The 21,832-nt window shown below is 44.6% G+C and overlaps 1 protein-coding gene across 5 annotated transcripts in view; it reads left to right on the top strand.

The window, feature by feature from the left end:
* Positions 1–11,655: 11,655 nt before the first annotated feature.
* ANLN (anillin, actin binding protein) overlaps positions 11,656–21,832 on the top strand; it is a 73,711-nt gene continuing 63,534 nt past the window's right edge. For 2 of the 5 annotated variants that reach the window (XM_050937675.1, XM_050937676.1), the window contains exons 1-3: positions 11,657–11,860; positions 20,245–20,398; positions 20,980–21,276. In XM_050937675.1, the coding sequence (XP_050793632.1) occupies positions 11,843–11,860; positions 20,245–20,398; positions 20,980–21,276 (469 nt within the window). In that variant the 5' untranslated portion in view covers positions 11,657–11,842. Of the gene's footprint in view, positions 11,861–12,494; positions 12,628–20,244; positions 20,399–20,979; positions 21,277–21,832 lie in introns of those variants that run through there. The other 3 variants (XM_050937678.1, XM_050937679.1, XM_050937677.1) reach the window with 3 other exon arrangements.

Genomic DNA, 21,832 nt, shown 5'->3' on the forward strand with positions numbered 1-21,832 from the left:
GTGGGGGCTCATACCATGACAATGCCAAACTCTTTATTTCATGTCCCTTTAGTTACAGTTAATCTATTTTCCATTGACTCAATTATATTTATAAAAGCAGGACTGAAATGTTTGGGATATTTAGTCATCTCTGGCAACGCCTTCTTGTGTTTATCTGAATAGCTTAATACTGCAGCAGAGATGGCTATGTTAACAAAGTCTCTTCAGTGTAGATATGTGAAAAAATATTTTCTACATTATAGTTAGATTTGATTTGCTCACAGCGTGGTAGCAGTTGACCTTCTTACATAGCCTCTTGTTAATTTCAGTGGTGCTTATATATTTTAATGTAAAAAATAGATTCCCAGTTGCAAAACGTTTTAAATAATCTTAAAAGCCATTAGTTGTTTAAGTCATGCCCTCTAGTGTAAACATGTTGTTATTGCATAAAAGATTTCAAGGCTCACTGCACTAACTTGTTAGAGTACAAAATGCAAAAGAAATGGTAGAGAAAGCAAGTTCATAAGCCAATATTATATCCATAAGACGCAGATTTTAGGCCCTGATTCAGTAAAGGTTTTAAGCTCATACTTGTGTGCTTGGTATTCAGCAAAATACTTAAGCACATGCTTGTTGTGTACTGTCAAACAGTAATTCAACATGACAAGAGTCAGTCCTTGGCAGCAATAGAGTACTGAAAATTATTAGCTTTTGAATTTACTCCATGTTGTGTCACCAGATTGTAATTGGTTTAAATTTTTTCATCAAAACAAATTTTCAATTAAAAATAGCTTTTCAAATAAAATCCTCCAGCTTGTAAAGAAAAAGTTATTTTCTCAGTTTTTCAAAAACTCCTTCCAAAATACAAAATAAGATGTTATGTTATGTGGGATATAATTAATGATGTGATTTTGTGTCATTATTGAGTCATTTCACATAACCAGCAACCACTGTTTTGTGCAGGTTTGAAGCCAGAACTTCAGTTAGCATAAATAAGCACAATTCCATTGAAATACTTCCATTTTTGCCATCTGGACGTTGGTCTTTGTCAGGAGTTTTATGTCAGCAAAATGTCACAGCTGTATTGAATGGCAAGGGATTGACGAGAAGATATTTAATAAATTAGACCAAATGAAAGCGGTCTTTGTCTTCTCCCTCTCCTCTGCCTTTCTACATCAATGATGAAGTCAGAAGACTCAATTCAGAGAGGTCCTGGGAAACCTTCTATGATTTTTGTGATATAATATTACACTGAAAAGATTAAGAATGGAGCAAAGTTTTTCAAATTCCAGGGAAATGTTTCTTAACGCTCGTGGTCCTGGAAAGATGCAAAGTTGGATTGCTCTGACAATGTTTTTCTTCAGCAGATTTCAGTTTTGAAAGCCTGCTGTTGAGTTGCATGTAGAGTTCATTTCACAAATTTGGGATGGTGCTCCAACAGTGACAGAATTTGAAAAGTATATATCTTTTGGTTTCCTTACCTTGGGATAAATGATTCAGCCCTTATTCCTCTAGAGTAACTGGGTGGGCATTAAACTAATATCAGAAGAGGAGGGTAAAAAGAGAAAAGATCTGAGCATTCAGTTAGCACAAAATTGAGATTTTGAGAACAAAATTAATCAGGGATTCAAATAGGGTGACCAGATAGCAAGTGTGAAAAATCGGGATGGGGGTGGGGAGTAATAGGAGTCTATTTAAGAAAAAGGCCCAAATATGGGGACTGTCCCTATAAAATCAAGACACCTGGTTACCCTAGAGTCAAAGGACATGAAGAGAAGAAATTCTTGGATTGCTTATACACAAAATTTGTGAGTCTGGGTCACAAACAAAAATAATTGAAATTGCTCATTTGTGAGCATTAATTTGATCTAACTGGTATTGCTGAAACTTGGTGGGATGATTCATACTATTGGACTGCTAAAATAAATGGTTATAATCTATTTAGGAAGGATCAAGGTAGCAAAAGGGGAGAGGGAGTGACACTCTGTCAAAAATAGCATTACCTGTTTTTGAGTCACTGATAACTCAGAAGACAATGATCTCGAATGCTTATGGATCAATATCTTAACCGATAAAGCACAAGGTGGAGTATGAGTTGGTGTCTGCTACAGATCACAAAATCACACAAGGGAACAGGATGACTGCCTTCTTACACACCTATTTATAATGTGTATGATAATATAATATGGCAAAATTTTATGATGATGAGAGTAGTCAACCAGTGGAAAAATTTGCCAATTTTCTTTCACTGACAATTTTGAAGTCAATATTGGATGTTTTTCTAAAAGATACGCTCCAGGAATTATTCTGGGGAAGTTTTATGGCCTGTGCTATGTACAGAAGGTTAGACTAGTTGACCACAATTGCCCCTTACTAACTGTGGCATGTAACCTGTCATTTAAATCAGCTCATGTACCAGATGATTAGAGGATAGTTAATATGACACCAAATTTTTTTTAAAAAGCTCCAGAGGCAATCTTGGCAATTACAGGCCAGTAAACCTAACTTCAGTACCAGGCAAATTTGTTGAAACTGTAGTAAAGAACAGAATTATCAAATGCAGAGGAACACAATTTGTTGAGGAAGAGTCAACATGGCTTTTGTAAAGGGAAATCATGCCTCACCAATCTATTAGAATTCTCTGAGGAGATCAACAAAGGTGATCCAATGGCTATAGTGTACTTGGACTTTCAGAAAGCCTTTGACAAGTTCTCACCAAAGATAAGCAAAGTAAGCCGTCATGGGATAAGAGGGATCTCCTGATCTCCTGGATCAGTAACATATTAAAAGATAGGAAACAAAGGGTATGAATAAATGGTCAGTTTTTAGACTAAAGAGACATAAATAGTGGGGCCCTCCAGGGATCTGTACTGCGACCAGTACTGTTCAACATATTCATACATGATCTGGAAAAATGGGTAAACAGTGAGGCGGCAAAATTTGCAAATGATACAATATTACTCAAGATAATTAAATCCAAAGCTGATTGCAAAGAGTTACAAAGGGATCTCACAAAACTAGGTGACTGAGCAAGAAAGTGGCAGATGAAACTCAGTGTTGACAAATGCAAAGTAATCCACATTGGAAAACATAATCCCAACTAGATTCCAGAAAAACCTTCAGAAAGACAATTTAGGTGTAAGGAAGTGGCACGACCAAGATTAATAGATTCCAAGGCCCAAAGAACATAAGTATGTCCATACTGGGTCAGACTAATGTCCATTTGGTCCAGTATCCTGTCTTCCAACAGCGGCCAGTGCCCGATGCTTCAGAAGGAATGAACAGAACAGGCAGTCATTGAGTGATCCATCTCCTGTTGTCTGCTCCCAGTTTCTGGAAATTAGAGGCTAGGGACACTCAGAGCATGGGGGTGCACCCCTGATGATCTAGCTAATAGTCTCATTCCATTAACACTACCTCTCTTATTCTATTTTGTCTTTTGATTTCTTCTTTTCCTTTTTTCTCTTCCTGTTCTTCCACTTCCTTCTTCTTATCTCCTCAGTGTTAGTCACAATTCTCCATTCTTCATCATCTCCTCTTATTCCCTACCGCACAACCTTCTGTTGTTTTTATCTTCCAACTGCTGTTTCCTCAACACTTTCTCCTAACCATTCTTAGTGTCTGATGATGCATCTGACCTCTAACCATAGCAGTGCTCATCTACCTAGATCCTTATATGGCCCTCATCAACATAGACTGTGAGCATTTATGTGGTGCTTCTAATGTGTAATATGGGTGGTGCAACCAGTGATACTTGATGAGATAGCTTTGCCAGAGGCCAGGGGATTGGGGATGGGGGTGAAATGAACCCTGTGCATTTTATCAATTTTGAAAATGCAATATGTTTGTCCTTTTTGCAAAGATCAGATTTAAAGCATATGTTGTTCTTTTGATACTCATCAGGCTGGACTAATAAACAGATGCTGTCTTTTCAAATCTTTATATTGCAAGAGTTAGGGACCTCATGTTCTCTTACTGCGGTTGCGCTGATCACATGTCTCCCACTAAGGTTAATGAAAATTACTTCTGTGCTCTGAGCATAGATCATTTAAAGCCGTGCAACACGTGAACGCCCACAGGTTACTTATTTGCATCCCTCACCATTGTCATAAATAAATATTCTTTCTGCCAAATTTGCCAATATATAATGCCAAGATGATTTTTCACATGTATTCAGAAAATGTATGATGAGCTCTGGTTCTGCAGAGAGAACAGATCATAAGGCCTTGACGACACTGGTGGTGCCATGGAGGGCATGCCTAAACTGCAGTGAAAAGCAGACTGCAACCAAACCACAATGTGTAGCTATATGCAGCAGCTGAAGGCTCTGGCAGGCTGTAAGGAAAGGTTCTAGCAGCAAGGAGCTGCTAGAACCTTTCTGTGGCAGCGAAAGGCTCCACCAGTGGAACACTACACTGCTAGCAATAACCATGTAGATGCGGGAGGCACTGCTTGGGCATGTAGAGAGCCATGTAAGATATATAGGGCAGTGGTTCCCAAACTTGTTCCGCCACTTGTGCAGGGAAAGTCCTTGGTAGGCCAGGCCGGTTTGTGTAACTGCTGCGCCTGCAGGTCTGGCTGATCGTGGCTCCCAGTGGCCGCCAGTATGTCCCTTGGCCCGCGCCGCTTTCAACAGCTCCCATTGGCCTGGAGCAGCGAACTGCGGCCACTGGGAGCCGTGATTGGCCAAACCTGCGGACGCGGCAGTACACAAACTGCCCCGGCCCACCAGGGGCTTTCCCTGCACAAGCGGTGGAACAAGTTTGGGAACCACTGATCTAGGGGGACGTGCGTGTATGTACTCTACCCACTGCCGTAAGTGTAGATCTAGCCTAACTGTTGGCTGTTAGTAGAACTGGTTGAAATGTTTCTGATAGAATGCCTTTCTGTCCAAAAATATCCATTTGTCAAAAGTCAACACGAGCTGCAATAATTTTGATATTTCATTTAAAATAATACAAACAGTACTTTTATAAGGTCAAAAATGTTCTGTTTAGATCGTTTTTGTTTCAAAATATTTCATCATGAAATTTCTTGTATATTATTTTTAATTTTATACCAGAGTGGATTGTATTATTTTTATTTTTAAATGTTTGTTTATATTATACAATTAAATAAAAATATCAAAATAAAAAAAATTGGATTGATGCAAAATGAAAAATTTTCACAAATGTTTCATGGGAGATTTCAAAACTTTGATTTTTCATTTGAAATCAGAATTTTTTTTATGTTGAAATTTCCTGCAGAACAGAAATTTTGAGTTTCTATTTGTTAGAAATGTGCAGCAACTCTCTGAGGCAGCAAAGCCTCCCATACAGGTAATACAGACTCACGGACGCAAAGGAGAAATAGGGGCAATAAGGGAAAGAAAATCATACATTTGAATTATAATTTAAAATCAAAGGATCAGTGTATAAAAACAATAGCATTGGGAGTTAAGGTACCATATAGCACAGCATATGTGGAAACATGTCCTGTAAATACAATTTTTTTGTGATTTATAATCTGTCTTTTCTTCATTATTTGAAGACTATTCAGCCCCATAGCTGAGGTATAACCATCTTTTTTAACCTATTTTGTTTTTCTGAACCCTATACTCTCTTGAGCTACAACCTCTTTTGAACAACTCCACTGGCACAGAAGGTTGCAGACTTGGTGATCTGGGGAATTTCTTCTGGAAAGGGGATTCCTTGGATGGCATGAAAGAAGTGTACTATCAGCTTGGACACAGCAGAACTGTCGGATGATTTGGGAATACAGTTAAGATACCAACTGCATTAGAAAATTGAGCCATTTATTAACATTGTTGTGAGTGATCCCCTGGTATGGTCATGTTTGTAGTGTTATGGGTTAGTCTACACTGCAGTTTGTACAGATCTCTCAAAATTAACCCTGTCCGCACTGGACAGGAGGAAACTGTGTTCCAGGGCAGAAGCCACACTTTGTCATCTCACAGCTACCACAGAGCTTTCTCAGGAGAGGGGTACTACAGTCTGGTGGCAAGGAATCTCCCTATATGGAAAGCCTGGTGGGAGCTGTGGCCAAAGGAATCCCTGGTTGTGGGGACACAGAGTTGGTGCAGAGACGTAGGGTTTCCATGCAGATGGTCCTGGTCTCCTTTGCATTCTGCAGGATCCATGGATGGTAGGGATGGCATAATCACCTTGATGGAACAATCCCAAATAAACTCTGCAAAAGGATCCTCCCTCTTAAGCTACATCTACACTATAGTGGGGATAAAAGCTCTGATGTCGATCCACCGGTGGTCGATTTGGCAGGTCTAGTGAAGATCCACCAAATCGACAGCAGATCGCTCTCCAGTCGACCCCTGCACTCTACCCCCAAAAAGAAGAGTAAGGTAAATCAACGTTGTAGACCTGTGGTAACTCGCCTTAAGGTACGTCGACTCCAGCTACGTTATTCATGTAGCTGGAGTTGCACAGCATAGCTCGACTTACCGCAGTAGTTTAGACCTAGGAAAGGCTATGTAACTTGCCCAATTTTGGAATCAATGTCAGAGCTGGGCTCATTTAGAAGATTGTGTCTCCCAGTCCTGTGCACTAGACAATGGCCTGACTCTCCTCTGCCTTGCACCTGGACTGAATATAAAACACTGCCAGATCAGAATGGGAGTGGTTTATACCCAGTTAGCACAGATGTAAATGATGGCACAAGGTACAATGCTGTGGAGAATTAATCCTTGTGTATATCAGCTCTTCAGTTCCAGCAGCTGTTTCAAGCACTGTGCTGATTAGATTAGCTCTTAATTGGTTTAACTGATGGCAGCTTTAATTGACAGTACTGAGAACAGCAGCTAGAGTATAAGAGTCATCCATATTAGAGTTCTCACTACAGCAGCTGACTCGGCATGAATTTTTGTAAAAATGATTTAGTGTAGACAAAATTCTACTGCAAGTAAACATTATAAGAAATCTTTTTGAAATGTCCTCAATACTTAGATGCAAATAACTTCAGTGTAAGCTTTCACTTTGAATTGTGTGTGTTGTATCTGTTGTATAGAAAGGGTACTGTCCTCTATTGTTTGGAAGTAGTCAGTCAGCTAGGATTTGTCTCTGTAATGCTTGGTCCTCTAAGTTTGTCCACAGAGCTAGGGAGGCACTTTGCATGCACGTATGTGAAGTTATGAAGTTTGGCTATGTATGTGTTACTGAAACGTGTTGTGAGGTCGAGAATTTCCACAAGCAGCCTTTCAGGTACAACAGTAAAAAGGCCAAACTACCTTAATGTCTTATTGAGGAAATGCACACAAGCACAAGAATTAGCCCAGGAACTGTGTACAATAGAAACCTCTCAGAGATAGCACTACACAATTGGAAGTGTTTGACCCAGGTCACAGCAAAAGAGCTTCCTAGGAAGTGGGAAGAAAATATGATGAAGGAACCTCACTCTCTCTACAACCGCACACCTAAAAACACCTGAGGAACAAGGGCTGAACCGTGGGAAGTGATGGTTCCAGCTAGAGGAATTTCTAGCCTGAGTATGAAAGCCTGGAAAACCCAAGCTGCAGATCCAAGGCAGCTTGTGCCTTAAGAATCTGCCAGCCTGTTTATCACTCAGGATACGAAACTGCTAATTCATATCCTACCTATCTAGTGTGTAAAGCTCAGGTTGCGGTTTTGTTTATTTACTAGATAATCTGGTTTGATCTGTTTGCTATCACTTAATCACGTAAAATCTATCCTTTTGTAGTTAATAAACTTATTTTATGTTCTAATCTACACCAGTGAGCTTTGACTGGAGTCCTTGAGGAAAATCTCTACTTGGTTACCACAAGTGTACATTGTTCTCTTCACATTGAAGGAGAGGTGGACTGCATGTTAAACCCGTATACTGGTCAGATTTGACTAGGGCAAGACAGTACTGCTCTGGGTTCCTAACCTGGGAAGCTGTATGTGTCCCTACCTGTGTGAATGCTGGTGAAAGTGCAAGCTGGGAGGGCTCTGCAACTTGTCACAGCAGCACAGTATGATCCATCTTCCCTTTGGATGTCCTGCTATCTATACTTCTATCCTTGATGGAGTCTTCTAATATTCCAACTAAAGAAATTGATCTTTTACCCCCACAAGTAGTGGCTTGTTCTCAGAGGTGAAAGTAAGCCAGTGTGGTCAGGTACGGTGTACTGGCAAGAGCCAGTACACCGTGTTGGACGGCATTGACTTCCACGGCAGGGATTGAAAGGGCTCTGGGCTGCCTGTGGCTGAGGGCAGCCCAGAGCCCTTTCAGTCCTGGCCGTGGCTGAGATTTAAAGGGTTCAGAGCTCCCTGCTGCTGCAGGCAGCCCAGAGCCCTTTGAATCCCGGCCACAGCTTCGGCGACCGGGCTGGGGCCATGATTTAAAGGGCTCAGAGCTCCCCACGGCTGTGGGCAGCCCAGAACCCTTCAAATCCCGGCAGCAGCTGGGATTTAAAGGGCTCAGAGCTCCCTGCCGCCGCGGGCAGCCCAGAGCCCTTTCAATCCCGGCCGCAGCTTCAGTGGCAGGGCTGGGGCCAGGATTTAAAGGGCTCAGAGCTCCCCATGGCTGCGGACAGCCCATAGCCCTTTGAATCCCGGCCACAACTCCAGCGGTTGGGCTGGGGCGGGGATTTAAAGGGCTCAAAGCTCCCCGTGGCTGCGGGCAGCCCAGAGCCCTTTAAATCCCGGTCGCGGCTGAGATTTAAAGGGCTCAGAGCTCCCTGTTGCTGCGGGCATCCCAGAGCCCTTTGAATTCTGGCCGCGGCTCCAGTGGCTGGGCTAGGGCGGGGATTTAAAGGGCTCAAAGCTCCCCACCGCTGCGGGCAGCCCAGAGCCCTTTGAATCCTGGCCGCGGCTCTGGCTGGGGCCAGGATTTAAAGGGCTTCAGGCTTCCCTCAGCGGCAGGAGCTCTGGGCCCTTTAAATCTCTGCCCCAGCCCTGCAAATCTCAGGGTTCCCTCTGGTGGCCAGAGCCCCAGGCCCTTTAATTTGCCACTGAGCCCCGGCAGACTCCTAGCCACCTTTGCAGCTGGGAGCCCCTGACTGATTTAAAGGCTCTGGGTCTCTCAGCCACAGCTGGTTCCCCAGGGCCTTTAAATCTTGAGAGGACACGCCTCTTCCAGATGAGGCCACGCCCCCCTCAGGACTCCAGCAGTATCCGTAAGCCCTGTAACTTACTTTCACCCCTGCTTGTTCTTTGGGAGAAGTAAATGAAGTCTTCTTACAGTTGTGATTGCTCGTGTGATCACAGAGCATAGTATAAGTGATATGTCTCTATGGTGGGCACCAATGCTGCCCACCTTCCATGAGCACATTCTATCCTCTGGACTGAGAGCTGCTGCAACCCCCATTACATGAGAGCACCCAAGTACGACTGCTGGTTAGAAGGTGTCCAAATGAATGGCAATCTTCCATTCTTGTGCACTTTCCAGAAAAGCCTGGAAATTACTTGGTATACTGAATTTTAACTTATGCTACATGTTGTGTTGCACTGTTTCTGAGGCGACACTAGTATAGCTTGGCAGGGCAATAAACATATTTTAATTTGAAAAGAAGGGAGAGGAGGGATAGCAAGAGGGCAGGGTGAAAGAGAAGAAATTGTGGATTGGAAGTGGGAGACAGGACTGGAAGAATAAGGAAGGGTGGGCTGGAGGAATGGAAGTAGGAAAGAGTGATAGAAGTGGGGAAGCAGAAATGAATATTATTCATTTGGAAAAAGAAATCAAAAACAAGAAGCAAAACTCTTACAGATCTCAGTACCAAGCTTACAGGCTATTTGAGTAGCTCAGCACAGTGAAATGTGCCAGCCTAAGGCAGATTCTCATCAAATACAAAATTAGTGACCATAACCTAGAGGAGGCTGCTGTGAGAAACATAGCATGGGATGGGGTACATCTAGAGAGGAACAATGTGACAAAGAGAGGAGATGGCAGGGAGGGCCACTTTCTACTCCAACTATAGCACAGTACAAAAGACATCTCCATACATGCCAGCTGACGTGACAAAGGACTTCCCATTTCAGTACAACAAGGAAATGCTGTGCGTGACTTTGGGGAAAGATGGCAGCAGAGCTGGAATAAAGCCTGAGCATTATTGTCTGCGTATTTCAAAATCTCAGCTTTTGTAGCGTAGTAATAGCTCTTGTGGGTGTGAAGAAAAGTTTGAAAACATGAAGCGCGTGTAAGCACAGCAGCACTAGCAGCCTGAGGCTGCAGAGAGCCTGAAAAAATTGCTCTGAGAGGGAAGAGTCTATGCAACCTATCAGGGTGGTAATGTCAAGCTATTGTGCTTTGTTCTGCAGAACACTGCTGTGAGCCGCATCACTAGACAGGACGGGGGAAGGGCATAGTTAGGGCTTGGGTTGCCAACCCTCCCTGTTTCGCCAGGAGTCTCCTGGAATTGGGCTCTATCTCCTGGAGGTTAGGGAAGCCAATCTGAGCTAGGTTGGGCTGCTAAAAGTCTGGCAGCGCAGCAGGGCTAAGGCAGACTTCCTGCTGCCCTTGCCCCATGCCGCTCCTGGAAGTGGCCAGCACGTATCTCTGGCCCTCTGAGAGATCTCCATGCGCTGCTTGTGTCCCGAGCGCTGACTTCGCAGCTCCCATTGGCCAGGAACTGTGTTCCTGTGGGGGCAGGGTCGGCGCTTGCATTTAGGCGGCCTAGGCAATTACCTAGGGCGCCAGGATTATTGGTGGGCGGCATTTTGCCGGAGGGGGCGGCAGGCGGCTCCAGTGGACCTACCGCAGTTGTGCCTGCGGAGGGTCCGCTGGTCCGTGGCTCTGGTGGAGCTGCCCCAGTGGTGCCTGTGCACACTTGGCTGCTCATGCGGCTCCACAGGCACGACTGCAGCATCTCCACCAGAGCCACGGGACCAGTGTGCGAGGCGGCGAAATTGCTGTGCGCCTAGGGCTCTAAAACCCCTAGCGCCGGTCCTGTGTGGGGGTGGTGCCTGCAGGCAGAGGCAGCGCTCAGAGCCCCCTTCCCATTTCCTCTCCGGTTCCAGGGGCTGCAGGGATGTGTCGCCTGCTTCTGGAAGCGGCGCAGGGCCAGGGCAGGCAGGGAGCCTGTCTGAGCCCTGCTGTGCCACCAACCAGGAGCTGCCCGAAGTAAGCACCTCCGGGCCGCAGCCTCCACCCTGCATCCCAATCCCTACCCCAGCCCAGAGCCCACTCCTGCACTCAAACTCCTTCCAAGAACCTGCACCCCTCACCCTCCCTGCACCCCAGCCCTGAGCCCCCTCCAGCACACAAACTCCTTCCAAGAGCTTGCACCTTGCACCCCAACTCCCTGCCCCAGGCTCGGCCTGGAGCCCCTCCCATACTCCAAACCCCTTGGCCCCAGCCCAGAGCCCACCCCCCGCACCGCAACCTCCTGCCCTAGCCCGGTGAAAGACAGTGAGTGAGGGTAGGGAGAGCGAGCAATGGAGGGGGGGCATGGAGTGAGTGTGGCAGGGCCTCGGGGAAGAGGCGGGGCAAGTGGGTTTGTATGATTAGACAGTTGGCAACCCTCTCCCACTTTGCCCCTACAGCCAATGGGCGCGCTCATTGCCCGCTGAACGGCCAGTGCCCATATCCGTCACAGCTTTTATCCCGCCCCTTTTCCTCCCTGCACAAGCAACAAGCATCTGGATTCAATGGGTGGGTTAGGTTGCGCTGAGACTTTTGAGTGCACATGCGCAAGAGGGAGCCTAGAGTTGCTGGTTCCCTTCCCTGCCCGACCCCGGCTATCACGTGACCGCGCAGGCGGGCCTGAGGGTGGAATTGTCTCATCTGGCGCGTGCGCAGTGGAGGCGGGCGCTGAAATTCAAAATCCTAAGAGCGGTTTGGGGTGGTGGTTTAGCCACTCCTGGAGCAGCGCGAGAAGGGACCGAGCGGGGGGCGCCGGGCAGTAGCAGCAATGGACCCCTTCACCGAGGTGAGCGGCCGGTCCCCTCCCCCACAGCGAGCAAACGACCGGGGTTGGAACGGCCTCCGTGGGCTGGGGGATCGGGGCGCTGGGATGTCGGACCCCGTGGGGTGGGGGGGTCGGGGCGCAGGGGGTCGCTGCTGTACGCGAGCTCGGTGTGAATCGATTCTGCCCCCGGCCCCAGCCCAAACCGTTGCTCTTTCAACAGGCTCCTGGGCTGCGAGGTGCCCTGTTGGGGGGTGGCCCTGGCAGCGTCTGGGGATGGGGGGCGCCTGGTGGAAGATGAGACCCCAACCCCCCTCCAGTTCCAGCTCCAAAGCCGGCGAAGCACAATAAGGTTCCGCCCCTGCTGCTGAAGTGTCATTTCTTGCACGTTTGGCTGCCTGGGGGTTCGCGTTACACAGCCCGTAAAAACGTGGCTGTCTCAGCGGCGCTGCGGTGTCCCGTGTGCAGGGGGGTGCGACGGGCTTCTCGCTTGGAGCACGGGAGAGACTGGGGGCAATCGGGCAGGGCGCCCCCGCGTAGCGCCTCTAGCAGATGTAGCCACCCTTGTGGAGCTTCTCCTTTTCCTGACTTTATCATGTGGTCAAGGCGGCGGCTGCTTCTAAGATGATTGTTAGACGTGGCTGCTCTTTAGGTGACGTGTGGCTTCTAAATACAAAATGTAAAGTCAAGGTGAACTGAGTGAGGTGGCAGCAATTGATCTAAACTTGCTACTTACAGAAAATAAAACATCTGAAGAATTGTTCTCCTAACTCCAAAGAGATGACACTGAGGTACCAATGTGGAGCTGACTTGTGTGGGTTGTTAATATGTTGTACTGAACACTAATGGCCTCAAGAAGTCCAATTTACCCTTTTTTAACCCCAAACATTTGACACTCTTATCAATTATATATAAGTTCAAATTGAATGCAGATTATCAGATTTTCTGCTATGATAAAATTTGAAATCTTAGCTGAGACTGGTCTAAACAGTTTGTGTACTGATGTAACTGAAGTTTAAAAACGAATTCTATATTGGTTTTAGTTAAATTATCGCACCCCCCCCCCCAACACTCTTAAACTGGTTGAAGAGTATCTGAATGTTTTACGGAGATTTAATTTAAATGATTGAAGATAGCCTGCACAAAGAAGTAGCACTCGTTTAATTAAATTGGAGCAGAAACAATAGTTCTGCCTTTAGTTTATGTTAAAGCTGAGTCCATCTAGTCTCTATGTATGTAACGCTTTTTATATATAAACAACTTAACATTGCTTCCTTAATTGGTAGTGAGTGACCTGATGAGACTTGTCTTAAATTCCTTTTCAAGTCCAAACTACTGAACTGAGTTTAAAATTGTTTTGCATGCTGGGAAGTATTCCAATATGCACACAACCTTGTTCATAATTGAATTTTGAGAAGTACAAGCTGGAGCTGTTAGGTTGTTCCTTAGAGTAAACTTTAGTCAAATATTTCACAATACTAACGGGTATCTCTCCAGGGCTTCAAAAGAGAAGCGTCCTTCAAGTAACAACTTTTTGGAGGAACTGATTCCATTATTTCTGGAAAGGAGTATGATATGCTAGTATTGGTCAGCCTTCAAGCCTAACACAACTTTCCTTGAACTAAAATTAAATACCAAGCACCATCTGTTTACTATTTTAGTTACATTAGTTGTATAATAATATATCTCTTGATAAGCCATAGGCTATGTCTACAGTGTACCTTACAGCGGCACAGCTGTGCTACTGTAAGATACTCAGTGTAGCTGCTCTTTGTTGGCAGGAGACAACTCTCCGGCTGACAAAATAAAATCATTCCCAATGAGGGTAGGTTTGTTGGCTGGAGAGTGTCTCCCACTGACAAATTGCTGTCCACACTGGCGCTTTCCATCGGTAAAACTTTGGTTGGCCAGGGTGTGTTTTTGTTTTTGTTTTTTTCCCCTACACTCCTGACCGACAAAAGTTTTTTACTGATGAAAGTGCAGTGTAGACATAGCCTTAAGATACAAAAACTAACACAATCTTGACTTCTGAATGTCAGCTAACAATTTATCACTATGTCTCGTCTACACTACAGACCTATATCAATATAAGTACGTCACTCAAGGGTGTGAAAAATCCACACCACTGAGTGACACGGTTATGACAACCAATCCCCCTGTTTAGATAGTGCAATGTTGGCAGGAGAGCTGCTCCTCCTGACATAGCTATCACCTCTGTCCCATGGGCTTAGAGTGTCTTCATTGAAGTGCTACAGTGGCACAGCTACGCCTGTGCAGTACTCTAAGTGTAGACATGCTCTTAACGATGTTAGCTGTGTAGGTGAGAAGTGAGATGACTTGGAGCCCTACACTTGTATGCACCTTTAAAATACGATAATAGATCATGCATGGACTATGTACACATTTAGTTTGTTATATATTTAGGAAGTATGTTTTTATAGCAAGTACTAAAAACTGCAAACATTCTAATTAAACTTCTTGCCCTTGGCAAAACCCTTACACAACATCACAACATGGTAAGACTATCTTCTTTCCCTCTCCCCCCCTCCTCTTCCCCCGTGCTCCTCAAATGCCAGTGGGCTTCAAAACTAATTCTAACGGACACTTCAAAGTGTGGCTTATTCATCAAGTGTGTAAGAGCAGAATTTGAGTTATGACTATTACTTGGAAAACTTGAGTATGCTGTAAACCAGTAAAAGTTTGAGTTCAACAATGGGGCTGCACATTCCTTTAAAATGACATCCTAGCTGCAGCAACTGAAACTTCACTCAAACTGGGCTAACGGAACAGAATGGAATGTGGATGTGTATTTGAATAACTCTGCGTGTCCCACCGTACATATGCTATTTAACTATTCCTTTGCTGCATATTTATTACTTACTCTCTGCATCTGAAAACTTTCTCACACATGCATGGTTCCCTGTGCACTTCACTTTTTTGTGGGGGAAGTGGGGTAGCGCAAGGGAACAGGGAGAAGTCCAAAACTGACATGCAGTTTGTCAGCATAGGCACTCCTGGCTTCATGTAGTTTTCCAGAGTCCTCCCTTGTTAGTTACAGAAATTTAGAGTCAGCGTTTTGCTTTCGCACAGAACTGCTGAGATTGACATTCCATTAGTCATACAACAAGAACATAAGAATGGCCATACGGGGTCAAACCAGTGGTTCATATAGCCCAGTATCCTGTCTTCTGACATTGGCCAGTGCCAGGTGCTTCAAAGGGAACGAACAGAAAACAGGGCAGTTATCAAGTGCCCCATCCCCTCTCACCCAGTCTGGCAGTCAGAGGCTTGGGGATACCCTAAGCATGGCATTGCATCCCTGACCATCTTGGCTAATGGTCGTCGATGGACATATCTGCCATTAACTTATCTAATTCTTCTTTTGACCCCAATTATACTTTTATCAGAGGGGTAGCCGTGTTAGTCTGGATCTGTAAAAGCAGCAAAGAATCCTGTGGCACCTTATAGACTAACAGACATTTTGGAGCGATCTGGTTAGGTCCTGTGATGGTGTTGCTGGTGTAGATATGTGGGCAGAGTTGGCATCGAGGTTTGTTGCATGGATTGGTTCCTGAGCTAGAGTTACTATGGTGCAGTGTGCAGTTACTGGTGAGAATATGTTTCAGATTGGCAGGTTGTCTGTGGGCGAAGACTGGCCTGCCACCCAAGGCCTGTGAAAGTGTGGGATCATTGTCCAGGATGGGTTGTAGATCCCTGATGATGCGTTGGAGGGGTTTTAGCTGGGGACTGTATGTGATGGCCAGTGGAATCCTGTTGATTTCTTTCTTGGGTTTGTTTTGCAGTAGGAGGTTTCTGGGTACATGTCTGGCTCTGTTGATCTGTTTCCTTATTTCCTCGTGCGGGTATTGTAGTTTTGAGAATGCTTGGTGGAGATTTTGTAGGTGTTGGTCTCTGTCTGAGGGGTTAGAGCAGATGCGGTTGTACCTCAGTGCTTGGCTGTAAACCGACCGCTATGCCTACCTTCATGCCTCCAGCTTCCATCCCGGGCACATCACACGATCCACTGTCTACAGCCAAGCACTGAGATACAACCGCATCTGCTCTAACTCCTCAGACAGAGACCAACACCTACAAAATCTCCACCAAGTCAGCTCTGCCCACATATTTGCACCAGCGACACCATCACAGAACCTAACCAGATCAGCCACGCCATCACCGGTTCATTCACCTGCACGTCCACCAATGTAATATACGCCATCATATGCCAGCAATGCCCCTCTGCTATGTACATCGGCCAAACTGGACAGTCTCTACGGAAAAGGATAAATGGACAGAAATCAGATATTTGAAATGGCAATATACAAAGCCTTTAAGAGAATACTTCAAACTCCTTGGCCACACTATAGCAGACCTTAAGGTGGCCATCCTGCAGCAAAAAAACTTCAGGACCAGACTTCAAAGAGAAACTGCTGAGCTTCAGTTCATCTGCAAATTTGACACCATCAGCTCAGGATTAAACGAAGACTGTGAATGGCTTGCCAACTACAGAACCAGTTTCTCCTCCCTTGGTTTTCACACCTCAACTGCTAGAACAGGGCCTCATCCTTCCTGATTGAACTAACCTCATTATTTCTAGCTTGCTTGCATACATATACCTGCCCCTGGAAATTTCCACTACATGCATCTGACGAAGTGGGTATTCACCCACGAAAGCCTATGCTCCAAAACGTCTGTTAGTCTACAAGGTGCCACAGGATTCTTTGCTAATTATACTTTTGGCCTTCACAACCTGCCCTGGCAACAAGTTTCAGGTTGATTATCAGGGTGGATAAAAATCAATGATTTAAAAAGAAATGGATTTTTTAATTTTAAATTGAAATTTTTTGATTTAAATAGGATTTTTTTTATTTTTTTTTTACAAAATGCTTTTTTGAGGAAAAAACCTGTCCAAAGATAGTTCCTCATAGAATAGGGATTATACATTCTAATTCCAAGTATGAGACAATATATTCATGTAATGTTTAAGAGAAGTTTTGTAACTGAGTTCCAATAGTTCATGGATTAGGGAACCAATCTTATGAGGTTCCAGGGGCTTCTGTATAGATTATTTAGGTTAATCTTTCTATCTACCCAATGGGACTTAGTGCTGAGTCTAGAAGATACCATCAGAGATGCTTAGTTTGCAGTTCTCAAACTGTGGATTTGTGTCTCCAAAGATAACATGCTTGTTAACAGTAAAAATGTTTTAAAATAAATATATAGAGGTGAGAAATAACAGACCTCAACCCTATTGTTCCTCTGCAAATTTGTGTACACAGAGTCAATCATTTACCTCTAAAATTGCAGAGTTTCAGAAAGTTCAAAGTATAGAAGATTGTTGGGGGTGGAATAGATCTGGACAAGGGGAAGAAGTCTGGAGGTAAATGTGAGAAGGGAGGGACAGGCAGTAGAAACAAAAGTGAAACTGTTTGAGCAGCATATTCCAGAAGTCTTTCTGAGGGTATGGCTACACTTGAAACTTCAAAGCGCTGCCGCGGGAGCGCTTTGAAGTGTGAGTGTAGTCGCAGCGCCAGCACTGGGAGAGAGCTCTCCCAGCGCTACACGTAAACCACATCGTCATGACGCTTTACAGCGCTGTATCTTGCAGCGCTCAGGGAAGTGTTTTTTTCACACCCCTGAGTGAGAAAGTTGCAGCGCTGTAAAGCGCCAGTGTAGCCATGGTCTGAGTGTAGCCTTCATTGATTTGAGATCTACCATACCATTCTCAAACTAGAGAGGAAAACCTTTAATGGCAGTAGGCCCTAAAAGAGACCCAGTTTGGGTCGTCTCTATCTCTGAGTTGTGAAGAATATGTATTAAGGTTATAACAATCAACAAGAATGCACTTTTATGTAGCAATCCATGATTAAATCGCGTCTTCCTGACTAGTGATTTAAATCACTATTTAAATCAAATCCCCCCTGTTGACTATGCATTGAGTGAAGAAGTACTTCATTTTGTTTGTTTTTAAACCTGCTGCTTATTAATTTCACTGGGTGTGAACCCTGGTTCTTGTATTACATGGAGGGGTAAATAACACTTCCTTATTCACTTTCTCAACATTATTATTGATTTTTATGAATCTCTATTAACCCCCCCTTAATTGTCTCTCTCTCTCTTTTTTTTTTTTTTTCCCCCCCAAGATGAAAAATCCCAGTCTTTTTACTCTCCTCATATGGAAGATGTTCCATACCACTAATCACTTTTGTTGTTAAGTTGAGGGCAATCAGAACTGTACACAGTATTCAAAGTGTGGGCATATCATGCATTTATATAACGGCATTATGATATTTTCTATCTTATTATCAATCTCTTTCCTAATAGTTCCTAACATTCTTCTAGCTCTTTTGACTGCTGCTGCACATTGAGCAGATGAAACTTTGTCTAAGAATCTGAAGTGTTTTAGACAGTTAAAGTCTGAAATTTTATATTTGACTGCTGTGACTCAGGGAGGATAATGGGTTACACAGCTCACAGAATTTAACTGCTTAGCGCTGTGTTGTGGTGATAGCACAAAGTGCTGCCTTTTCAAAGTGAACTAGAACTTTCTTAACTGACTTTTTTTTTTTAATCTCAAAGTGCTTAAGTTAGCGCAAAGGAGTTTGTCACATTTAAAAATTGATTAAATCACGCAGTACTGTATTCCTTAAAGTATTTGTATTAGCTATTGCTTAAGTAGTACTTGAAGACAGAGTAACTCCAAATATCACTTGTTACAACTTCTAAACCAGGAGTTCTCAAACTGGGGGTTGCAAGCTGTCAGCCTCCATCCCAAACCCCGCTTTGCCTTCAGCATTTATAATGGTGTTAAATATATAAACAAGTGTTTTTTAATTTATAAGGGTGGTCGCTTTCAGAGGCTTGCTATGTGAAAGGGGTCACCAGTACAATAGTTTGAGAAACACTGTTTTCATTGAAGTGATTTATACGTAATGGAGTAGGTCAGTACGCCCAAAATGGCATGTGAACTATAACAATTAGATCAGTGGATCAGAAGAAATATCCCATATATTTGGGGATGTAACTGATATATCTTTGTTTAAATCTTTCTTCTTTTAAATGGAATACTTATGTCAGTATAAAGATAAATATTGTGATGGTGTGGTTTTTCATTTTTTGCCATCTAAACGTGGGAGTACAGATTTCTTTTTAATGACATCCTCTGCATCCATGACATCTTCAAAATGCTCTTCTTTCATCCCTCTAATCCCTACATCCCTTTGACCATACTCACTTCAGAACCTGTTAATGGTGCACCTCAGTCAGCTAGAAGGGTTGCTGTAGAGCAGGGGTCGGCAACCTCTGGCACACAGCTCGCCAGGGTAAGCAGCCTGGCGGGCTGGACCAGTTTGTTTATCTGCCGCGTCGGCAGTTTTGGCCGATCGTGGCTCCCACTGGCCGCGATTTGCAGTCCCAGGCCAATGGGGGAAGCCGCAGCCAGCACATCCCTCCCCCGTGCCGCTTCCCGCCTCCCCCATTGGCCTGGGACTGCAAACCGCGGCCAGTGGGAGCCGCGATCAGCCAAAACTGCGAACGCGGCAGATAAACTGGCCCAGCCTGCCAGAGTGCTTACCCTGGCGAGCTGTGTGCCAGAGGTTGCCAACCCCTGCTGTAGAGAACGTACATCTGCAATGCAGCTGGCATGTACACCAATTTTGGCAACTTGGTTTAAAAAACCCCAAACTAACCAAAAAGTTGACTGTTTTTAGCAATGCTACTGTCACCTGGCAGTTTAGAAGTCAGTTGTCACTAATTCACTATTTGTCACTGTCATTACTTATGAATGTCTTTATTTAGAAGGATAGTGTAATTAGTAAGCTTACAACAGCTGAAAGATGTACAGTCTTTTGTTTCCATAGTGGGAATCTTTTTTGTGTAGGACAGCGGTCCCCAAACTTTTCAGCATCACACCTCTTCATACTCCTGTCCATATCTCCTCCCCACACCTGTCTGTGGATCCTGGGGAGATTCTGTGGCCGGGCGTAAGGGGGCTGTGGCCATAGATAGGGGTGAGTCTGGGGCCAGAACTGGAGCTGTGGCCAGGGACTGAGGCTGGGGGCAGGCCGGGGCTGATTGTGGAGCCATGGCCAGGCCGCAGTCAGGGGCTGAGGCTGGGGGCGGTGTTGGGAGCTGTGGCTGTGGCCAGAGCAGAGCTGCGAGCGTAGTGGGGCTGGGTGGTGCTCTCTCCGCATCTTCCATGGGGTCCCGCTGCACTCCCTGAACGTTCCTCTGTGCCCCCTTGCGGGGCGCACCTGACAGTTTGGGGGCCTCTGGCGTAGGACATGAGAAACATGTAACTGAGAACTTACTGTAAAAATTCAGTGTTTCAGTAATTTATACTTTATTAGTAAAATGCATTTCCACTAGAATACTGAAGTATGTAACAATCTGCCTTTCTAAATATTTAGAAACTTCTTGAACGAACCCGTGCCAGGCGAGAGAACTTGCAGAAGAAAATGGCTGAGCGACCCACAGCAGGAATGAGGCCCACGATGCAGACAAAGAGAACTAGAGAACCTTTGTCAGAAACTAGTAACCAGTCACCTTTGCCCAGTGAAGAAGGTATCTTGCATAGTACAGAAATAAAAAACCTCTTGAAAAATCATATGGCTCACTGTTTCTATGTGAAAATGCCCATTTACTTCTTTTGACACATACTACTTTGACTTAAAAATGCTACTTTTTAGCACCAAAGTTTAACCCTCTTCTTTCTAAAATCAGCAGTAAGGGATGCTGTTGCCTGCCTTTTTAATTAGGTCCAAAATGTTACTAGCCTGTAAACTGGTAGCAAATGTCTTGCAGATGACTAAATGTAGTGCCCACTTAGCAGTGATTTGTTTAAACTATTATGAAAGTCACTCTCCTTAGTTAGTAATACTGAAACACATTTTGGAAATGCAGAGTTTAAAGGGACAATCAAGATTTGATGATGGACATAAAGACTGGGGAACTATTCTCCCCCCTGCCTTTCTTTTTTTTTTTTTTTCCCCCTCCCCTTAAAGGAACACTTACATAAGACATAGGGGAGGGCTTAAAAATTGAAAAGCTGTTTCAGAAAGATGGAGTATTTCAGTGCTTTTAACTGCAGGCTGTGGAGATGATGGCTGATAACTGACTGGTTCAAATACTTTTAACTTTTACAGTGAAACCTAGTACAAAGCCGTCCCCATCAAAAAGGCTCTGTCCTGACAGCATGGAGGTTCCCGTTTCTAGTTCAGAGAATAGACAGCCAGTTAATTCAACGTCCATGAAACATCTTCCTACTGAGATGGCTGAACAGCCACAAGCAACTGCAAAAAACAGGGCTCCCTCAGTTCAGCCTGTTCCACTGCTTGTTGAGAAGGAAGAGCAGAACTTGAAATCTGAGGTACCTGTAGCCCTTACAGTCAAAACACGTATGCAGAAACTGGCACAACAACGACGTTGCTGGGATGATAATGGTATGTCCCATTTCATATAATTTAAAAATTAGACCATTTGTCGTGACGGTGTAAGTAAGCGCTAGAGAACTTTTTTTTTCAGTGACTGTTCCTGATACAAGATTTCTTTAAATTTCTGACTTTTATATTTTTTTGTAATATGAATACTGTGGGAAAAGAAATGGGTGCCCAAAAAAATGGGAAGTCATTGAGAATACATCTTCTGTACACTCTACCAAACCCTGTCTGATTTTTACATCATTGTTAACTTGGTGTAATCAGTTTTTAGAAATTTAACATTTCTTGGGTTCTAGTGAAATAATCAGGGTTGCCCGGGGGGTTGGGGGGGAAAGTGGGGCACGAGAGTTCTTTGGGGCCCCTGGAGCGGGGTCCTTTGCTCTCTCCGGGGGCCCTGGAAAACTCTCTTGGAGCCTGGGCCCCCGGAGCTGCTTCTGCTGCTGCTCGTCTTCGCTGGTGGGGAGTCCTTCAACTCCGAGGCTGAAGGACCCCTCCCGCCACCGAATTACTGCCAAAGCGGGACCCGCCACCGAAGTGCAACCGGGTCTTCGGCAGTAAT

Source organism: Gopherus flavomarginatus, chromosome 2 (assembly GCF_025201925.1).
Source record: "Gopherus flavomarginatus isolate rGopFla2 chromosome 2, rGopFla2.mat.asm, whole genome shotgun sequence".
Lineage (NCBI taxonomy): Eukaryota > Metazoa > Chordata > Testudines > Testudinidae > Gopherus > Gopherus flavomarginatus.